The sequence below is a fragment of the Notechis scutatus genome, chromosome 1, assembly GCF_049901735.1.
Source record: "Notechis scutatus isolate UNSWTSFEM ecotype Mainland chromosome 1, rNotScu1.2, whole genome shotgun sequence".
Taxonomy (NCBI): Eukaryota; Metazoa; Chordata; class Lepidosauria; order Squamata; family Elapidae; genus Notechis; species Notechis scutatus.
This window is the reverse complement of record NC_142009.1, coordinates 31,052,176-31,072,222: the sequence shown is the minus strand read 5'-3', so window position 1 is coordinate 31,072,222 and position 20,047 is coordinate 31,052,176. Positions and strand designations below refer to the sequence as shown.

Sequence of the window (20,047 nt, the reverse complement as noted above, 5' to 3'; positions counted from 1 at the left end):
TTCTTTTCCTCTACCCTTTTCTGTGTGTACATACTTACTAAAATAGTCTCTCTTCTTTCTCACTTGTTGATGATATGCTATGTTGAAATATGCTTGCTTTTTCTCTCTGATTTCCTCTTGATAAATATGTACATTTAGTAAAGAAATATTAGAGTGTTAAAATATTGGATTAATTAATTTAGTTAAGTTATTATTAATAGAGATTGTTATAATTTGAATGGGAATATAGGGGAGACAGTAAGAATATTAAGCATTAGTTATTTAACAATCTTAGAGCTCTCTAGACCAATATTATATTTCATTGTGTGGGTGTATCTGTGAATGTAATATATTGTGTAGTTAAGGTTACTTTATATTGAAGTTAAACTAGAGAAAAATATATACACTTTACTAATTAGTTAAGAATATAGCTACTTAATAGATTGATAGATCTTGGTCAATTTTAGTTACAGAACTAAGAATACTGAATGCCAATTTGGAATAATATATTTAGCATTGTACAACAACAAAAACAAATTTTAAAGGAAATGACTACTACAACTACCACTGCTCTGAAATCTGGTAGGAAGGTTAATCCCACAGTAACGACCACTTTGGCAACAACTTCACCTATGGCACAAAAAACAATAGAGGAAACACTACCAACAGAGAAGTCAACTAGCATCTCGAATGCGAATATTCAAGCAATGTTCCTAACTTTACAGGACTTATTGAGATTGCAAGAAACAATGATTAAAAACCACAGTGAAACAAGGGCAGATATCAATGAATCGAAGGAAGAAATGGGGAAACTAAAGACAGAAATGAAAGCGGACATTTCCAAAGTAGAGGATAAAGTGGGGGTGTTGCAGCAGGCCTTGGAGAAAAATGAAGTTATAATAAAAGAAGTAGAGAAAAGAACTGAACGAACGGAAAGGGAATTAAAAAGGGTGGATGAAGATCTCAAAAGCATGAGCAAAGAAATGGAGGACTCCCTCGTCCTCCTAGAAATGGACAAGGCAGCAACTTACCTAAGATTCCAAAATGTGGCAGAATCAAAAGAAGAAGACCTGGAATACTTGATGGCAGAAATACTGGCCGGTTTATTGAAGATGGATAAAGATGAAATTCAAAAAGAGTTTCATGAAGTCTACTGGGTCAATACAAACTATGCAAGACGCCACAAATGTTCCAGGGAAGTACAGATACGATTCACTAGAAGATGTGTTCGAGACATGATTTATAGAACCTCAAGATAACCTACAATAACCTACAAAGAGAAAGAAATTGTGATTCTTAAACAGATACCGAGGAGAATAAGGGAACAAAGCCGTGACTATAAATTTCTGGCAGCATATTTAAATAAAAAAAGAATTACATTTAAATGGCTTATTCCAGAAGGAATGTTAGTGTCGTGGAAAGAGAGGAAAATCAAAATAGACACTATGGAAAAAGCCCAAGATTTTTACGAACGGATGGTGGGCCCACAGGAGCAAAGTAGTAGGGAGGAATTGGACACAAATTATCAAGAAGAATACGGTGGACATAAAAATAGAACTGGAACGGTAGGAAACCAAGAGAATACCTATCCACAGCAAAAGACAGAAGGAACCACATTAACACAAGTGCAAGAAGAGAGAGGAATTGTTACACGACAAAGAGCGAAACAAAACTAAATAGATGGGAGAAGAAGAAAAATTACTATCAATAAACATAAATGGTTTAAATTCGACAATTAAGAGAAAAAGGATATTATCTAAATTAATTAAACATAATGCAGATATAATGTGCCTGCAAGAAACCCATATAAAGAAGAAGGATGAAAAGTATTTAGAATGCCCGAAATTAGGAAAGGTATTTACCACACCAGCAGATGAGGAGAAAAAGAAGGGAATCGCAGTATATGTGAAAGAGGATTTGAAATCTGAGCTAATATGGTCGGACTTAGAAGGAAGGACTCTGGGTTTGCAGATCTGGATTAATGATATTCCAATTCTTTTAGTAGTAATATATGCCCCAAATGGAGACCAAAAAGAGTTTTTTAAACACCTATATAGAAAACTGGTTGAATTGCAAAAAAGAAATATTTGCATAGTAGGGGACTTCAACTCGATTGCTGATTTCCAAAATGATCACAGTAATGCCAGGAAGAATAAAAAGGGGAAGAGAGAGCTCCCCAAGATTTGTAGGGAAATGATGAAAGAGCTAAATCTGACAGATATATGGAGAAGATTACATCCTGAAAAAAGACAATTTACATTTTATTCAAATCCCCACCAAACATGGACACGGATCGATATGGCATGGATGAGTGGGGAAATAGCAAACGAGACAAAAGATGTGGAAACTTTGCCTAATGAATGGGCAGACCATAATCCAATACAGGTAATATGGAAGGGCAGGGTAAAACCAAAGAAAAATGGACCTTAAACACTCAATTAATAAGAGAGAAAGAATACATTAATAAATTAAAGGAGGAATTGAAATTTTTTATAAAAGAAAATGATAATGGAGAAACCACGAAACAAAATGTCTGGGATACGATGAAGGCGGTTATAAGAGGCATAACAATCTCTTATAACGCCAAGAGAAACAAGGAAAACTATTCCCAACAAAACAAATTACAACAAAGAATTAAGGAGCTAGAAACCCTTCTACAAAATAACCCAAAAGAACCCAAACTGCAAAATCAGATAAGTATAGCCAAACACAAACTGAATTTAATTGATCAAGAGAAAATGACTATGAATTTGAATTTAACCAGACAAACCTATTTTGAACATGCCAACAAGCCAGGAAGATGGCTATCTTATAAATTAAAAAAAAAGAAAGAGAAGAGATTGATATACCAGTTAATAGATAGCAAAGGAGATACATACCAGGAAATAGAACAGAAAAAAGAAATCATTCATAAATACTTTGAAGATTTATACAAAAGAGAGGACGTCAGTGAAGATAGAATAAGGAATTATCTAGATGAAGTAAAGGATAAGGCAATTGGGGAAGAAATGGCCGAACTATTAAATAAAGAAATTACTGAATCGGAATTGAAATCAGCAATAGAGAGCCAGAAAAATAATAAAACCCCGGGCCCAGACGGGATCCCAGGGGAGCTGTACAAGGCAATAGCAGATCAAATAGGAACACTTATGGTGGAAGTCTTTAATGACGTTTTACTGGCAGCCAGGATGCCGGACTCATGGAGGGGGGCGTTGATCTCGCTGATCCCGAAGGAGGATACAGATCCCAGATATATAAATAATTACAGGCCGATTTCACTTTTAAATACTGATTACAAAATATTCACACTTATTATAGCAAACAGATTAAAAAGGATCTTAAACTTGTATATACATGTAGACCAAAACGGATTTCTCCCAACTAGGCAAATAAAGAACAATTTAAGAATAGTATTAGACGTACTAGAATTTTATGAAGCTCACCCCGAGAAACAAGTAGCACTTATGTTCCTAGACACAGAGAAGGCTTTCGACAATCTAAATTGGCAATTTTTAATTAAAAAAATTTATAATTTGAATTTGGGCACCAAATTTGAAAATATTATAACAACTATATATGATACACAACAAGCTAATATAATAGTGAATGGGGAATGCACCCGCCCAATAAAGATAGAAAAAGGAGTGAGACAGGGTTGTCCACTCTCTCCCCTGCTCTTCATATTAGCATTAGAGATATTATTAACATGAATTAGGCAGAATTCAGATATAAAGGGATTAACAGTTAAGAAAGAGGAATATAAATTGCAAGCATTTGCGGACGACATGATTTTCTTCATTGAAGAACCAAAAGACAGGGGACCAAAATTGATGAGTGAATTAGAGAAATTTGGAGCAGTAGCTGGACTTAAAATAAACAAAAAAAAAATTAATGACCAAAAACCTAACAGAAAAACAGAAAATAGAACTAGAAGAAATAATGCATATACAAGTGACAAAGAAAGTGAAATACTTAGGAATTTGGCTAACCCCACACCGTAAGACACTTAAAGAAAACAATTATGATAAACTGATACACCAGGTAAAGAAAGATTTAGAATCGTGGGGGAAACTTCAAATCTCACTACTAGGCCGAATTGCTACTATTAAAATGAACATTCTCCCCAAATTCTTGTACCTATTCCAAACGATCCCAATTAAATTACATAAAAAGTTTTTTGAAGAACTCAATAGAATAACCCTGAAATTTATTTGGCAAGGGAAAAAACCCAGAATAAATGTAAAAGCAATGCAGGATATGAAGAGCAGGGGAGGGTTAGCATTTCCAAACTGGGAGTTATACCATATGGCCACCTCGTTAGTTTGGTTGAAGGATTGGGTGAATTTAACCAATAAAAGAATACTATTTCTAGAAGGCCACGATTTACAAAGGGGGTGGCACGCTTTTCTATGGGACGTAGGGAAAACCAGTCAAAAATATTTCCATAGACATTTAATTAGAGACGCACTATTAACAATTTGGAGGAAAATAAGGAAAAAACATTATACAAAAGTACCAGTATGGATTTCAACAATGGAGGCAATGATTCACCCAAACAATTTGGAGCTTAGCAAAATGATTAAATACAAAGATTTATTAGACCCACAAGGAAATTTGAAACCGAGGCCGGATCTTCAGGAGCAAGGACATAAAATTGATCAATGGGTTTACCTTCAGATTCAAAGCAGATACAAACAAGACAAAAAAGAATTCGGAATTAATAACAAACTGCAACAATTAGATAAAATTTTATTAGGATCAAATAAAATAAACATAACAAAATTTTATAACTACTTATTAGAAACAGAACTAGAAGAAGAAATTGTAAAAGGAAATATGATTGCTTGGAGTAAGAATGTAGGGCGCAGCATCACATTAGCGGAATGGGAGAAAGTTTGGGGCAGAAACAATAAGATTACTAAATCGGCAGCTTACAAGGAAAATCTTTATAAAATGTTTTATAGATGGCATCTCCCCCCTTCGAGGTTAGCGAAGATGCACCCCAACATGAGTCCGCATTGCTGGAAGTGTAGGAAAAAAGAAGGAACCTTTTTCCATATGTGGTGGTCTTGTGCAGAAACCCAAAAGTATTGGAAGAAAATCAAAACCTGGTTGGAAGAAATCACCAAAGAGCAGATCAAATACAAACCAGAGTCCTTCCTACTAGGGATTTTTGATAAGCAAATTTCCAAAAAAGCCAAATACATAACAATACACATTTTAACAGCAGCCAGATTAGCCTTCGCTCAACACTGGAAACAACATCAAATTCCATCAGAAGAAATGATTATTGAAAAAATCTCAAAATGCGCAGAAATGGATAAATTGACTTTGGCGCTAAAAACAAAGACACTTCACTATACTACGATAGCTGGAATTGTTGGTATAATTGGATTGACCAAAGATAAATTATATATCATAAGGCATAAAAGAAAAGTATCAACCCATAATAACGAGGTAGCTATATAAGTTAAAAACAGGTGTGGTTATATGACACAAGTTAAGGTTATGAAAACAAAAGAAGATCTTGCAAACTGTTAAAATAAGAATACTTTTTACCTTGTAACCTCTTTCTTTCTTTCTTTCTTCCCCCTTTCTTTTTCTTTCTTTTCTCAAAATTCTTTCCCTCTCTTCCTCTCCTCTCTTCTTTCTTTTTCTTTCTTTTGCTTATTTGTGTATGTATTGTGACTGGTTTTAATTGTAAAAATTAATAAGCTATATTTAAAAAAAAAAACTTCCAGTGATTGAGCATCCAGAACTTCTGGAGACAGGCAGTTCCACTTGTTCTCACTGTCAGGAAGTTTCTCCTTAGTTTTAGGTTGCTTCTCTCGTTGATTAGTTTCCATCCATTGCTTCTTGTTTTTCTTCAGGGGCTTTGGAAAATACATTGCCCCCTACTCTTTCTGGCAGCCCCTTAAAAGCCTGTTGCCTATCACACTCTTGAGTAAAGCATGTGAGCCATTTCCTCCTTTCAGTGGTCCATGAAAGTACATCTATAGTATATAGATAATAAAGTCAAAAAAAGGTGAACATTTTTACAGAACTATAGATATGTTGAGGCAGGGTGTGACAAGGAATGTCTGGGAGGGGAGGGGCCAGGCAAGACACCCCTTGACATGAGTGACATTAACTTGGCCACACACACCCAGTCACATGACCACCAAGCACGCCCACCCAGCCACATGACCAAGCCAAAACCACCCCAGTCACATGGTCAAGCCACAACCACCCCAGTCACATGGCCAAGAAAGTCACACCCACCAAATAAGCCATGCCCACAGAACCAGTAGTAAAAAAATTGAATCCCACCACTGGCAAGATCAACTAAAGATTCATCAAAGTGTCTTTAATCCTGTCCTTAGCTAAATGCCAAAGCTCAGAATGACTTATTGTCATTTATACTGAATTAATTTAAGAACAATCACTTTAAATGACTTTAAACACTCTTTCCCAGGTTTCTTGTCACCTGGGCTAAGAAGTTGTTTGTGATAAATGTGCTCTTGATTACTTATAAACAACCACTCCCTCTTCCCTTCCCTTCCCTTCCCTTCCCTTCCCTTCCCTTCCCTTCCCTTCCCTCTTCCTTGAAGACAGAAAAAACCTGCAAATCTTCAATGTTAAAGCAGCATCCTTCTCACATCAAAATCCCTATAACCACGTAAACAGCAGTGTAAGGCGGGTTTTTTTAAGAATAAGAGTGCTGGAAATGAAGAGAAAATCAACAAGAGTATAGCCATTTTAGAATGGAGCCATATCTTAATGTGAGGAAGAGACAAAAGAAATAGCCCCAATGGATGATTTCTATAGCTTTTGTTCGGAATATAAGTCACCTAAGAGGTATTTGGGTTAGAAATATATAAACCAGGATAAACATTTTAAAACTGTATCTTTAAGAAAATGCAAAAAACTGTAATTGGGTGTGGTTTCTCAAACTGCCATAAGATGGAGCCAGAAATCTGGGTTGTTTTGTCTTAGTCTTAGTCTCAGAAGAGAGTGTGTCTGGGTAAGTCTCTGTTTTTCCTTCTGTTGGAGAGTATTGACATTCCTTCTAATTGACTGATATTACTGGATTTGATGTAAGTCTGATACTGAACTGTTTTTGACACTGGACTTTCTAATTGGATTATCTCTGGATTGAAAACTGACTGATTTACCTGTGAATGACTTTTGGATTGCTTATTTTGAACTTTGCTTAAACTTTCTGGAAGTAAAAAACCGACATTTACTGTACAGTGTATCTGTGTGCTGTGTGTGTGTATTATTCAAACACTACTCTCAAATACGTCTCCCTGTATGCACTCATTCTTCTAACGGGGAATTACCTCAACAGCTTTCACTCCTGCTTCCACGTTGCTTTTGAAGGCTTTACTCTGAATACAGAGTATCTCCACTTTGCATGCTGCTACTTCCCTGTCTCATACATTCCAGTACACCAGCAGCAGAGTCAACGGAGGGTATAATGATCTGTGTGGGAATGACCTTCAGAGTCAGGGCAAACAGAGGCAGATAACAGGCAATTTAGCCTACAGCAGGAATATGAGTAGGGCAAGGGACTCAGGAGGGGCCATCCCTAGTTCCTTAGACTGTATAAGGGAATGGGAGAGAAAGATACTTTCAGATTTTCAAGATTCTGTTAATAGAATCTTACAATAAAGTAAAATTAGTTCATCTCACTTTGTTTCCTGTCTAGTCTACCTTGCAAGATTGACATCAGTCTTTGAGGTCTGAAAAGGAGGGATGTTGTGAATGGTGTTCACAACATGTTGCAGATGGACAGTCCAAGAATCCCCATTCCCAGGGTAGGAGAAGAGCCAGAACCCAGACAGTCCAGGTCAATCTTTCAATAAAATAAGAATTGTTGTGTAACCTGAAGGAGCTCTTGGAAAAGATTTCAAATATAGACAATCAGAGACATGTATGGATTTCATAACTGTGAGATTTATTCATACGTTATATTTCTGTCAAATATTTATCAGAACCTTTAGACAAATGAACTTTTTCTTTTCAAAAATAATAATTTCAAATACATAACATATTTGTCCATAATTTAAATAAAATACATTATTTCATCTTCCATCAATGAAGTTTTAAGTAAGGAGTGTTCAAAGTCAGAATAAGAGCCACGCATGTTCTTTTTTTCCACATCCGAAGCACTTTAAAAGCTTTGAGTTCTTGGGGCTTCTCCAGGTGAATATGAAGGAGCTGGGAGGTTGTCAGACTTCGGACAAATGTTTCATACGATCCTGGACCCACTTTTCATTAGGATCTACACATATCCGACGATTCCTATGTGTAATAAATCTGCAGAAGAGACATACATGTGCATATTTTAATCACAAGCTGGAAAGAAAGCAATTCTCTACAATTGGCATCACACTCAGTTTTCAAGGGGGCAGAGCCTCTCCCATCAGTTACCCTCAAGGGCCTCCTATTCCCAACTGATTTCATGAAAGGGTGTTCAAGGACAGATGTCCACTAAATCTTTCAATTATTTATGCTAAAGCAGTGGTGGTATGCTCCTGGTTTGGCCTGGTTCTGTTGAGTCAGTAGCGGCGATGAGCAGCTGAGACTGAACTGGTTCTCTCCACCAGTCTGCTGTTGGGCCCACCTGGGCTCCCATACTCACTTTTATCTTCTGCTTTTGAAGTGCAGCTCCTTGCGTGGCACAGAATAGTGCTGCTCGGCAGCTGCTGAACCGAGCGGGAGAATGCAGGCTTGCAGGAGGTGAGTTGGAACCAAGCCACGCCCATCGAACTGGTGGTAAAAGTTTTTGAATCCCACCACTGAGCTAAAGGACTGATTTGTTTGAAAATTGTGAATCAAAGGGTTGAACTAAACCTGCACCCAAGCCCTTTCAAGAGGGAGATAACTTTAGATTTTGGTATAAGAATATTTGCAGGGAGTGACAAATAAATCAAATTTGCAACCAAGGGCCTTGAAATTGAAACCCCAACTTCTTTGTTAATGTTTATTGCAAAAAAGAATAGATTTTTTTTCTGACTCTCTGGCCTCATTGTGATATGTTGGGTGGGAATGCCTATCCACAAGGACTGCAACTAATTTTACATTTAAATTAAATTCACATAAAGTCAATATAGGGAAATGTGGTGATTATGGTTGAAGCCCTTTTCCATAAAGGTCGCACAAAGATACTAGATGTTTCAAGGGCAGCCAACTTCACATTTAACATAGGAATAACTTAGGAGTTGATAGATTTTTTTTAGTACTTACATAATAGCTGTCTTGGGACAAAAGTAAGTTGTGTATTCATAGGACTTCAAGAGCCTCAGTGGAACAGGCTTCTTTGTGTAGTTCAAACAACAGTTGTGGGCTGCTGAAAGACAGGAAAAGAGACTTGTGTCATTTTAATGGTTTCCCTTCCCCAATCACAGAGTCTTGAACTTGAACTTCCCACCTGCTAGTTTAGAATATCTACCATTCCCCTCATATAATATGGGCAGATTTTCCCTGGACTGACCTTACCATGGAGCATATTATTATTATTAGATTTATATCCAACCTTATTTTGTACAACTCAAGGTAGGATACATAGCTAATGCTTCATTCTCCTATATTCTCCACAAAAAAGAGCCCTAGAGATAGGTTGAACTAAGGCAGAATGACTGGCCCAAAGTCTTTTAAACAATGTGCTCTGGGTCGGAGCTAGAAGTGAAGATTTGTATTTTACTTCTAGCTGTGAATATTTCAGAGGCAAATTCAACAATGATTTATGTATAAATTAAGAATGCAAGTATTGTCTCACTCAAGCAGAATCCCTTCCTTCCTTCCTTCCTTCCTTTCTTCCATCCTTCCTGAAATATGTAAGAATTACATATTAAGAGTTACACCTGTGAGGAACAGAAAGGAAGCCATATTTATCCAATATTTGAACTATGCAATGTTTACTGGACAGTTATATAACTACATCTAATAAACATGTTATGTTCTGTTACAAGTTATGTTCTGAAGCAAATGTCAGTTTTCTGGCTAAAACACGGCACTGTAATTTTTGGCATACAGATATGTGAAAAAGATCCTGGGTCATCCTGACCCGAGCAGAATTGGTTAATGATCTATTGTGTTACAAAAATACCCATATGGTCATAAGAGGACGACAAGCCATGAGAATGAGGTGGTTTCCAAGAGATGGTGGTCTGGGAGGAGCTAGTGGAAAGATACCGAGGACAGTCCCTAAAATTACTAAAAGAGCATAACAGGAAGAATTACGTAATATATGTTTGTAAAACCTTATAAATGTAATAACCACTTTAGGTGTGGTGTGTTCATACTCCTAATGTTAAGGAGATGAAGTCCTACTCCAATATTTGCAAATTTTCTGAATAAAGAAGCCTTTTTACAGTTCTTTAGTCACTGAGTCTATTTTTGGTGTTTATAACCATTCCTTCCTTCCTTCCTTCCTTCCTTCCTTCCTTCCTTCCTTCCTTCCTTCCTTCCTTCCTTCCTTCCTTCCTTCCTTCCTTTCCAATAGAAGGGATTCTTACTAGTATGTATCTATTACAGCTAGATAGTGACTATGTGAGCCCCAAAGCACTAACTCCTAAAAATTCTACCTGGTACTACAGAAAAATAAACTTATTTTGGAGAGGAATTTCTGTTACATAGGAATCCACTTTCTTTTTGTCCACTCAATAGACAATGTTCAATATGGAAAATAATTCTTTCTGCATGCATTAATACAAGTAATACTGTATTCCTCCCAAATCCTTGAAATAAATGGCTTGTGATAATTGTAAAAACATTTCAGAGTAAAAAAAGAACAAATGTTATATATCCATCCACCCTATTTCCATTTGAATCCTGAAAGGAAGAGTTCATTCTCTCCACATACATCTTCTGGTGGTTGGGATGGGGTGTTGCTCTCTCCTCCTCATCTTGAATTCAGCTCAAGCAAATGGCTTAATTCTTCTGCAGAGCTCCCTTTTCAAATGAGGTTGTACTTTACACCCTGAGCAGCATTGGCTGTCCCTAACTATCCTTGTTGTTTGTTGCATGACCAGCATTTTCAGGAGAGATGGTGGAGCAAAACCTAGAACTCGTTCCAAGATTTTATTTATTTATTTATTTATTTATTTACTTACTTACTTACTTACTTACTTACTTACTTACTTATTTATTTATTTGCTTTGTCAATTGCTTACAAGATAATAGGTATAAGTAAAAACATAGTTATGAATACATGGATACATATAAGAAAAATAAAAGAAACAATAGGACAGGGACGGTCCTAGATGGCAAGGGTTATAACTCTGAATGTAGGTAAAAGGTAAAGGAGTCCCTGAGGATTTTACTCTGCTAGTCATTGCCATCTGTAGGGATGATACTCATGTCCATTTCAAACATTTCTGCAGTCATGTGGCCAACATGACATCATAGAGCACTATTACCTTCCCACCAAAGTGGTACCTATTTATTTACTCGCATTTGCATACTCTTGAACAGCTAGATTGGCAACAGCTGCAGCAAGGGTTGGAACTCACCCCATCACTTCAGTGCTCGGGTCTCAAACCTAAGCTGCTGGCTTTTTGGCCAACAAGTCCAGCATTTTAACCATGAGCCACCTAACTGCCCTCAGAATGCAGGTGGGATGCTGAAAAAGAGAAGAAAAAGCAGTCTTACTGAACTGACCTGTTTGGGATAAGAACACAGCAGCAACCAGGAAGACAGCGAGAGTAGCCAGGGAGCTGTTCATCTTTGCTCTTGGATCAAATAAGAGAAGCAATAGCAGTTGGGGTAGCTTGTGCGCCTCCCTAGCTCCATGCTGAGAGGCAGAATTTCTCGTGTTTATATTTATTGGTTGTGGAGAAGGTGGAGATTTGCTGGAAATAAAATTCATGGTTCATATCTGAGAAATGATGACATAACAGTAAAATAAATTGGTACAATTAGTTCTGTGGATAAAAGAGGAAGCAAATATTGCCAGAGAAAGGAATTTGCAGCCTTCCTCTAACTTTGCAAAGTGGGAGGCAGTTAAGCCACCTGAGCCAGGAATTCTGGAAATAACATTCCTGGCAGGGGGAAAAGTGGTGCTGGAAGAGCAGGATAGCTTTTTCTGGCAAGGGGTGAGAGGGTGAGGAGCAAGAAAGTAAGAAATCAAGCAGGGTCCCTCGGAGGTGTGGTCTCACTCAGATATCTCACTTTTTTTAAAAAGGTGATGGATATGCAGCATTTATTGTTTGTAGACTTTTAGATATACATTTATCTCAATTAGAGCCTCAGGATCTAAAAATGGTTCAAGGCTTTGGGGATTTCTTAGAGCACTGATTTGCAAAGAAATGGGGGAACAATTGTGGAAATCAAATGAGTTCTCAAGGGAACATAAACAATATAAACAACCACTCCCTCTTCCCTTCCCTTCCCTTCCCTTCCCTCTTCAATGTTAAAGCAGCATCCTTCTCACATCAAAATCCCTATAACAGCAAAATCCCTATAACAGCAGTGTAAGGTGGTTTTTTAAGAATAAGAGTGCTGGAAATGAAGAGAAAATCAACAAGAGTATAGCCATTTTAGAATGGAGCCATATCTTAATGTGAGTATAAGGAAGAGACAAAAGAAATAGCCCCAATGGATGATTTCTATAGCTTTTGTTCAGAATATAAGTCACCTAAGAGGTATTTGGGTTAGAAATATATAAACCAGGATAAACATTTTAAAACTGAAAATGCAAAAAACTGTAATTGGGTGTGGTTTCTCAAACTGCCATAAGATGGAGCCAGAAATCTGGGTTGTTTTGTCTTAGTCTTAGTCTCAGAAGAGAGTGTGTCTGGGTAAGTCTCTGTTTTTCCTTCTGTTGGAGAGTATTGACATTCCTTCTAATTGACTGATATTACTGGATTTGATGTAAGTCTGATACTGAACTGTTTTTGACACTGGACTTTCTAATTGGATTATCTCTGGATTGAAAACTGACTGATTTACCTGTGAATGACTTTTGGATTGCTTATTTTGAACTTTGCTTAAACTTTCTGGAAGTAAAAAACCGACATTTACTGTACAGTGTATCTGTGTGCTGTGTGTGTGTATTATTCAAACACTACTCTCAAATACGTCTCCCTGTATGCGCTCATTCTTCTAACGGGGAATTACCTCAACAGCTTTCACTCCTGCTTCCACGTTGCTTTTGAAGGCTTTACTCTGAATACAGAGTATCTCCACTTTGCATGCTGCTACTTCCCTGTCTCATACATTCCAGTACACCAGCAGCAGAGTCAACGGAGGGTATAATGGTCTGTGTGGGAATGACCTTCAGAGTCAGGGCAAACAGAGGCAGATAACAGGCAATTTAGCCCACAGCAGGAATATGAGTAGGGCAAGGGACTCAGGAGGGGCCATCCCTAGTTCCTTAGACTGTATAAGGGAATGGGAGAGAAAGATACTTTCAGATTTTCAAGATTCTGTTAATAGAATCTTACAATAAAGTAAAATTAGTTCATCTCACTTTGTTTCCTGTCTAGTCTACCTTGCAAGATTGACATCAGTCTTTGAGGTCTGAAAAGGAGGGATGTTGTGAATGGTGGTTCAGGAGCAGATGGACAGTCCAAGAATCCCCATTCCCAGGGTAGGAGAAGAGCCAGAACCCAGACAGTCCAGGTCAATCTTTCAATGAAATAAGAATTGTTGTGTAACCTGAAGGAGCTCTCGGAAAAGATTTCAAATATAGACAATCAGAGACATTTATGGAGATTTATTCATACGTTATATTTCTGTCAAATATTTCTCAGAACCTTTAGACAAATGAACTTTTTCTTTTCAAAAATAATAATATCAAATACATAACATATTTGTCCATAATTTAAATAAAATACATTATTTCATCTTCCATCAATGAAGTTTTAAGTAAGGAGTGTTCAAAGTCAGAATAAGAGCCACGCATGTTCTTTTTTTCCACATCCGAAGCACTTTAAAAGGTTTGAGTTCTTGGGGCTTCTCCAGGTGAATATGAAGGAGCTGGGAGGTTGTCACTTTTGGGACAAATATTGTATACGATCTTGGACCCATTGTTCACTGGGATCTGCACATATCCGACGATTCTTATGTGTAATAAATCTGCAGAAGAGACATACACATGCATATTTTAATCACAAGCTGGAAAGAAAGCAATTCTCTACAATTGGCATCACACTCAGTTTTCAAGGGGGCAGAGCCTCTCCCATCAGTTACCCTCAAGGACCTCTTATTCCCAACTGATTTCATAAAAGGAGGTGCATGGACAGATGTCCACTAAATCTTTCAGTTATTTATGCTAAAGGACTGATTTGTCTGAAAATTGTGAATCGAAATGTTGAACCAAACCCCAGGCCCTTTCAAGAGGGAGATAACTTTAGATTTTGGTATAAGAATATTTGCAGGGCAGGGGTGACAAATAAATCAAGTTAGCAACCAAAGGCCTTGCAGTTTAAACCCCAACTTCTTTATTAATGTTTATTGCAAAAAATGAATAGTTTTTTTTTCCTGACTCTCTGTCCTCATTGTGATATGTTGGGTGGGAATGCCTACCCACAAGGACCGCAACTAATTTTACATTTAAATTAAATTCACATAAAGTCAATATAGGGAAATGTGATGATTATGGCTAATGCACTTTTCCATAAAGGCCACACAAAGATACTAGATGTTTCAAGGGCAACCAACCTCACATTTAACATATTCAGGAATCACTTAGGAGTTGATAGATTTTTTTTTAGTACTTACATGACAGCTGGCCTGGAACACCTTCCTTCTGTTTCTTCAAAGGACTTCAGGATCTTCTCTGGAAGAGGCCGCTTTACGTAGTCAAAACAACAGACTGAAAGAATGGATTCTTACTAGTATGTATCTATTACAGCTAGATAGTGACTATGTGAGCCCCAAAGCACTAACTCGTAAAAATTCTACCTTGAACTGCCTACAACTGATACTGTATTCCCCCCAAATCCTTGAAATAAATGGCTTATGATAATTGTAAAAACATTTCAGAGTAAAAAAAGGACAAATGTTATATATCCATCCACCCTATTTCCATTTGAATCCTGAAAGGAAGAGTCCATTCTCTCCACATACACCTTCTGGTGGTTGGGATAGGGTGTTGCTCTCTCCTCCTCATCTTGAATTCAGCTCAAGCAAATGGCTTAATTCTTCTGCAGAGCTTCCTTTTCAAATGAGGTTGTACTTTACACCCTGAGCAGCATTGGCTGTCCCTAACTATCCTTATTGTTTGTTGCATTTTCAGGAGAGATGGTTCAGCAAAACCTAGAACCCATTCCAATATTTTATTTATTTGTTTGTTTGTTTATTTATTTATTTATTTATTTATTTATTTATTTATCTGCTTTGTCAATTGCTTACAAGATAATAGGTATAAGTAAAAACATAGTTATGAATACATGGATACATATAAGAAAAAAAAAAAAACAATAGGACAGGGACGGTCCTAGATGGCAAGGGTTATAACTCTGAATGTAGGTAAAAGGTAAAGGAGTCCCTGAGGATTTTACTCTGTTAGTCATTGCCATCTGTAGGGATGATACTCATGTCCATTTCAAAGCTATTTAGCCAGCACTGTTTGAAGACATTTCTGCAGTCTGTGGCCAACATGACATCACAGAGCACTATTACCTCCCCACCAAAGTGGTACCTATTTATTTACATGCTCTCGAACAGCTAGATTGGCAACAGCTGCAGCAAGGGTGGGAACTCACCCCATTACTTCAGTGCTCGGGTCTCAAACCTAAGCTGCTGGCTTTTCGGCCAACAAGTCCAGCATTTTAACCATGAGCCACCTAACTGCCCTCAGAATGCAGGTGGGATGCTGAAAAAGAGAAGAAAAAGCAGTCTTACCAAACTGAGCCTGAGCTTGGGATAAGAACATAGCAGCAACCAGGAAGATGGCGAGAGTAGCCATGGAGCTGTTCATCTTTGCTCTTGGATCAAATGAGAGAAGCAATAGTAGTTGGGGTAGCTTGTGCACCTCCCTAGCTCCATGCTGAGAGGCAGAATTTCTCATGTTTATTTTTATTGGTTGTGGAGAGGGTGGAGATTTGCTGGAAATAAAATTCATGGTTCATATCTGAGAAATGATGACATAACAGTAAAAAAAAAATTGGTGCAATCAGTTCTGTGGATAAAAGAGGAAGCAAATGTTGCCAGAGAAAGGAATTTGCAGCCTTTCTCTAACTTTGCAAAGCAGGTGGCAATTAAGCCACCTGAGCCAGGGATTCTGGAAATAACATTCCTGGTAGGGGGAAAAGTGGTGCTAGAAGAGCAGAATAACTTTTTCTGGCAAGGGGTGAGAGCATGAGGAGCAAGAAAGTAAGAAATCAAGCAGGGTCCCTCGGAGGTGTGGTCTCACTCATCACCTCACTCAGGTGATGGATATGCAGCATTTATTCTTTGTAGACTTTTAGATATACATTTATCTCAATTAAGGCCTCAGGATCTGAAAATGGTGCTTTGGGGATTTCTCAGAGCACTGATTTGCAAAGAAATGGGGGAACAATTGTGAAAATCAAATGAGTTCTCAAGGGAAACTTGCTCTTTGGCTTAAGTTTGACTCTGGTATCAATCCAAAGGTCCACCTGAGATGAGCAGATGTTCTCTGAGCTGAAATCTTCTTCCTGCATCTTCTCCGCCTTTTACAGCAGAGGCCAGAGGGGCTGGATAAGCAAGGAATGGAATGGAGTAGGATAGAAATGAAATTAAACTTTACTGTCAAGTTAAGTGACAATAATCATTTGTCAATACTCATCCATTAATCAGCATACATTAAAATGAAATTTTGTTGCATTCAGCTCTCAACAGATAACCATTATGCATACACCATGCATGCACGCACACACACACACACACACGCACACACACACACACTCATATGACACAGAGAAACATCACAGTCTAGTTCAAATGTATACATAGACATGGTGAAAAAAATGGTGGTGGTGGCAGCAGCAAAATGAAAGGAAGCGGGCGGAGGCGGCAGACCTGGCTGCTTCTGCCCTCTTCCTTTCATTTTGCTCCTGGTTAAAGTGGCAGAGGTGGCAGCGGTAGCAAAATGAAAGGAAGTGGGCAGAGGCGGTGGAGGTGCTGTGGTGATGGCGCTTCTTTTTTTTTTTTTTTTTGGAAAAATACTTTATTAGTTTTACCTTTAAAAGAACAACACAACTACAAATTATGTACAACAAAAAGAAAAATAGGCCTTGGCATAGACCAAGAGGGAGAGAGAGGAAAGCCTAAGAGAGGGGAAAGGGAAGAGTAAGGGAGGGGAAGAATAGAGTAGGGAAAACAGTTAAAATAAAACCATATTTTGTGACTGTCTGTAAGATCCTTTCTTCTTCAAAAGTATCATCGGCGGTGCTTTTCTTTATCTCTGCTTCGGAGGCCCTCGGCCATCATTTTCCTAGAGATGATCTATCTTTGGTTTAGCCAATTATACAAAGGATTCCAATTGTTGTAATATGACGAGGATTCTTTATTTTTTAGTGCTTGGGTTAGTTTGTCCATTTTGGCGCATTGTAAAATTTTCTGAATAACCATATGTTCAGAGGGAATGGAAGATAATTTCCAGCACTGGGCAAATGCCAGTCTGGCTGCGGTTAAGATATGAATTACAATATACTTCGATTTTTTTGGGTATTTGTTTATCGAAAATTCCTAGAAGGAAGGACTCTGGTTTGTACTCTATTTGTTCCTTGGTTATTTCCTCTAGCCAGCGCCTAATTTTTTTGCCAGTACTTCTGGGTTTCCTTGCACGACCACCACAAATGGAAGAAGGTACCTTCTATGCTTTGACATTTCCAACAATTGGGGCTCGTGTTGGGGTGCATCTTCGCCAATCTCGAAGGGGGCAGGTGCCATCTATAAAACATTTTATATGCGTTTTCTTTATAAGCTGCTGATTTCGTGATCTTAATGTTCCTGTTCCAGATCCTTTCCCATTCTGCTAGCGTAATGCTCCGTCCCACGTTTCTGCTCCACGCAATCATATTTCCTTTGACAATTTCTTGTTCTAATTCAGTTTCTAATAAATGTTTGTAAAATTTAGATATATTTTTTTGCTCGGTCCTAATAGAATTTTGTCTAAAGTCTGTAATTTATTGTAGATTCCAAATTCCTTAATATCTTGTTTATATCTACTATGAATTTGAAGGTACACCCACTGATCAATTTTAAATCCTCGCTCTTGTAATTCTTGTCGGGTTTTCAATTTTCCTTGTGGGTCTAATAAATTTTCGTACTTAATCATTTTAGTTATATCCAAATTATTAGGGTGTACTATCGCTTCCATTGGAGATAGCCAAATCGGTATTTTTAGATAAAGTTTTTACGTACTTTTTCCAATTGGTTAATAGAGAGTCCCTGATAAGATGCCTATGGAAATATGATTGCCTGGGTTTCCCAGTTTCCCACAGAAAGGCATGCCATCCTTTCTGCATATCGTGGCCTTCTAATATTAGTGTTCTTTTGTTAGTTAAATTCACCCATTCCTTTATCCATAGTAGGGTGGCTGCCTTGTAATATACTTCCCAGTTTGGCAGGCCTAACCCTCCTCTGCTTTTCAAATCTTGTAGGGCTTTTTACATTAATCCTAGCTTTTTTCCCCTGCCAAATAAATTTCAGTGTTATCTTGTTTAATTCCGTAAAAAATTTTTTATTTAATTTGATTGGAATTGTCTGGAATAGATATAGAAATTTTGGCAGAATATTCATCTTAATCAGAGCAATCCTGCCAATAAGGAAAGTTGTAATGTACTCCAGGAATCTAAATCTTTCTTGGATTGTTGGAGAAGTTTGTCATAGTTGTTTTCTTTTAATGATTTGCTTTGTGGAGTAAGCCAAATTCCTAAGTATTTAATTTTTTTTTGTCACCTGTATTCCCATTATTGTCTCTAGTTCTTTATTCTGGTCTCCTGTTAAATTTTTAGACATTAATTTCGTTTTACCCCTATTAATTTTAAATCCTGCGACTTCTCCAAATCGTTCTAGTTCTTCTAATAAGTTATGTCCTTTTTCTATAGGCTCCTCCAGAAAAAAAACCAAATCATCAGCGAAGGCTTGTACTTTGTACTCTTCTGATTTAATCCTCAGTCCTCTAATTCTCGAATTTTGCCTAATATACGTCAAAAGAGATTCTAGGGCGAATATGAAAAGCAGAGGAGAGAGAGGGCAACCCTGTCTGACCCCTTTTTCTATTTTTATCGGGTCAGTTTGTTCCCCATTTATTAGAATATTTGCCTGTTGGGTATGGTAAATTGTAGTGACGACGTTTCGAATCTAGTGCCAAGGTTCATATTGTATATTTTTGAATTAAAAATGCCAATTTAAATTGTCGAATGCTTTTTCAGCGTCCAAAAACATAAAAGCAAATTGTTTTTCCGGATGGGCTTCGTAGTATTCTGAAATGTCTATCACTGTTCTTAGATTATTCTTAATTTGTCGAAATGGGAGAAATCCATTTTGATCTTCATGGATATGTGTGTTTAGAACCTGTTTTAGTCTATTAGCTATTATAGAAGAGAATAGTTTGTAATCTGCATTCAGGAGCAAGATTGGTCTATAATTATTAATAAGTCTATGGTCTAGGTCCTCCTTCGGGATCAGCGAAATTAAGGCTCCCCTCCACGAGTCCGGCATCTTGGCTACTAGGAGTACCTCATTGAATACTTCCAGCATCAGTGGTCCAATTTGTTCTATAATTGTTTTGTAAAGTTCTACAGGTATCCCATCCGGTCCTGGCGCTTTATTGTTACTTTGCTTCTCTATTGCTGACTTCAGTTCGGACCATGTTATATTTTTGTTTAATAATTCTATCTCTTCCTCTCCAATTGCTTTTTCATTTGCTTCCTCTAGATATTTCATTATTTTGTCCTCACAAACGTCTTCCTTTTTGTATAATTTCCTGAAGTATTTAAAAGTGATCTCTTTTTTCTTCTCTATCTCCTCTTGCAAATTGCCCCTCTCGTCCATTAATTGGTGTATCAATCTTTTTTCTTTCATTTTCTTAAGTTTGTGGGCTAACCATCTCCCTGGCTTGTTTGCGTGCTCAAAATAAATTTGTTTAGTCATTTTCAGACTACTC

General features: G+C 37.5%; 2 protein-coding genes across 2 annotated transcripts; both read right to left on the bottom strand.

The window, feature by feature from the left end:
* Window positions 1-8,080: 8,080 nt before the first annotated feature.
* On the bottom strand, window positions 8,081-11,689 carry LOC148132723 (C-C motif chemokine 13-like). The gene is made up of 3 exons (XM_087952263.1): window positions 11,617-11,689; window positions 9,211-9,313; window positions 8,081-8,280 (listed from the first exon to the last, which is right to left on the bottom strand). The coding sequence occupies exons 1-3, from the start codon at window positions 11,687-11,689 to the stop codon at window positions 8,193-8,195; spliced, it is 264 nt and encodes an 87-aa protein (XP_087808389.1). The 3' UTR covers window positions 8,081-8,192.
* Window positions 11,690-13,855: 2,166 nt separating this feature from the next.
* LOC113429214 (C-C motif chemokine 5-like) lies at window positions 13,856-15,939 on the bottom strand. Its single transcript, XM_087952254.1, has 3 exons — window positions 15,814-15,939; window positions 14,689-14,782; window positions 13,856-14,043 (listed from the first exon to the last, which is right to left on the bottom strand). The coding sequence occupies exons 1-3, from the start codon at window positions 15,887-15,889 to the stop codon at window positions 13,956-13,958; spliced, it is 258 nt and encodes an 85-aa protein (XP_087808380.1). The 5' UTR covers window positions 15,890-15,939; the 3' UTR covers window positions 13,856-13,955.
* Window positions 15,940-20,047: the final 4,108 nt, after the last annotated feature.

Bases quoted from the DNA above. Each gene is read 5' to 3' on its own strand.
- LOC113429214 (XM_087952254.1), bottom strand. From the start codon at position 15,889: ATGAACAGCTCCATGGCTACTCTCGCCATCTTCCTGGTTGCTGCTATG. The intron at 14,783-15,813 runs GTAAGACTGCTT...CCATTCTTTCAG, and splicing joins CCAAGCTCAGGCTCAGTTTG to TCTGTTGTTTTGACTACGTA. The intron at 14,044-14,688 runs GTAAGTACTAAA...TCTCTTCTGCAG, and splicing joins TGTTCCAGGCCAGCTGTCAT to ATTTATTACACATAAGAATC.
- LOC148132723 (XM_087952263.1), bottom strand. From the start codon at position 11,689: ATGAACAGCTCCCTGGCTACTCTCGCTGTCTTCCTGGTTGCTGCTGTG. The intron at 9,314-11,616 runs GTAAGACTGCTT...CCTGTCTTTCAG, and splicing joins ATCCCAAACAGGTCAGTTCA to CAGCCCACAACTGTTGTTTG. The intron at 8,281-9,210 runs GTAAGTACTAAA...TCTCTTCTGCAG, and splicing joins TGTCCCAAGACAGCTATTAT to ATTTATTACACATAGGAATC.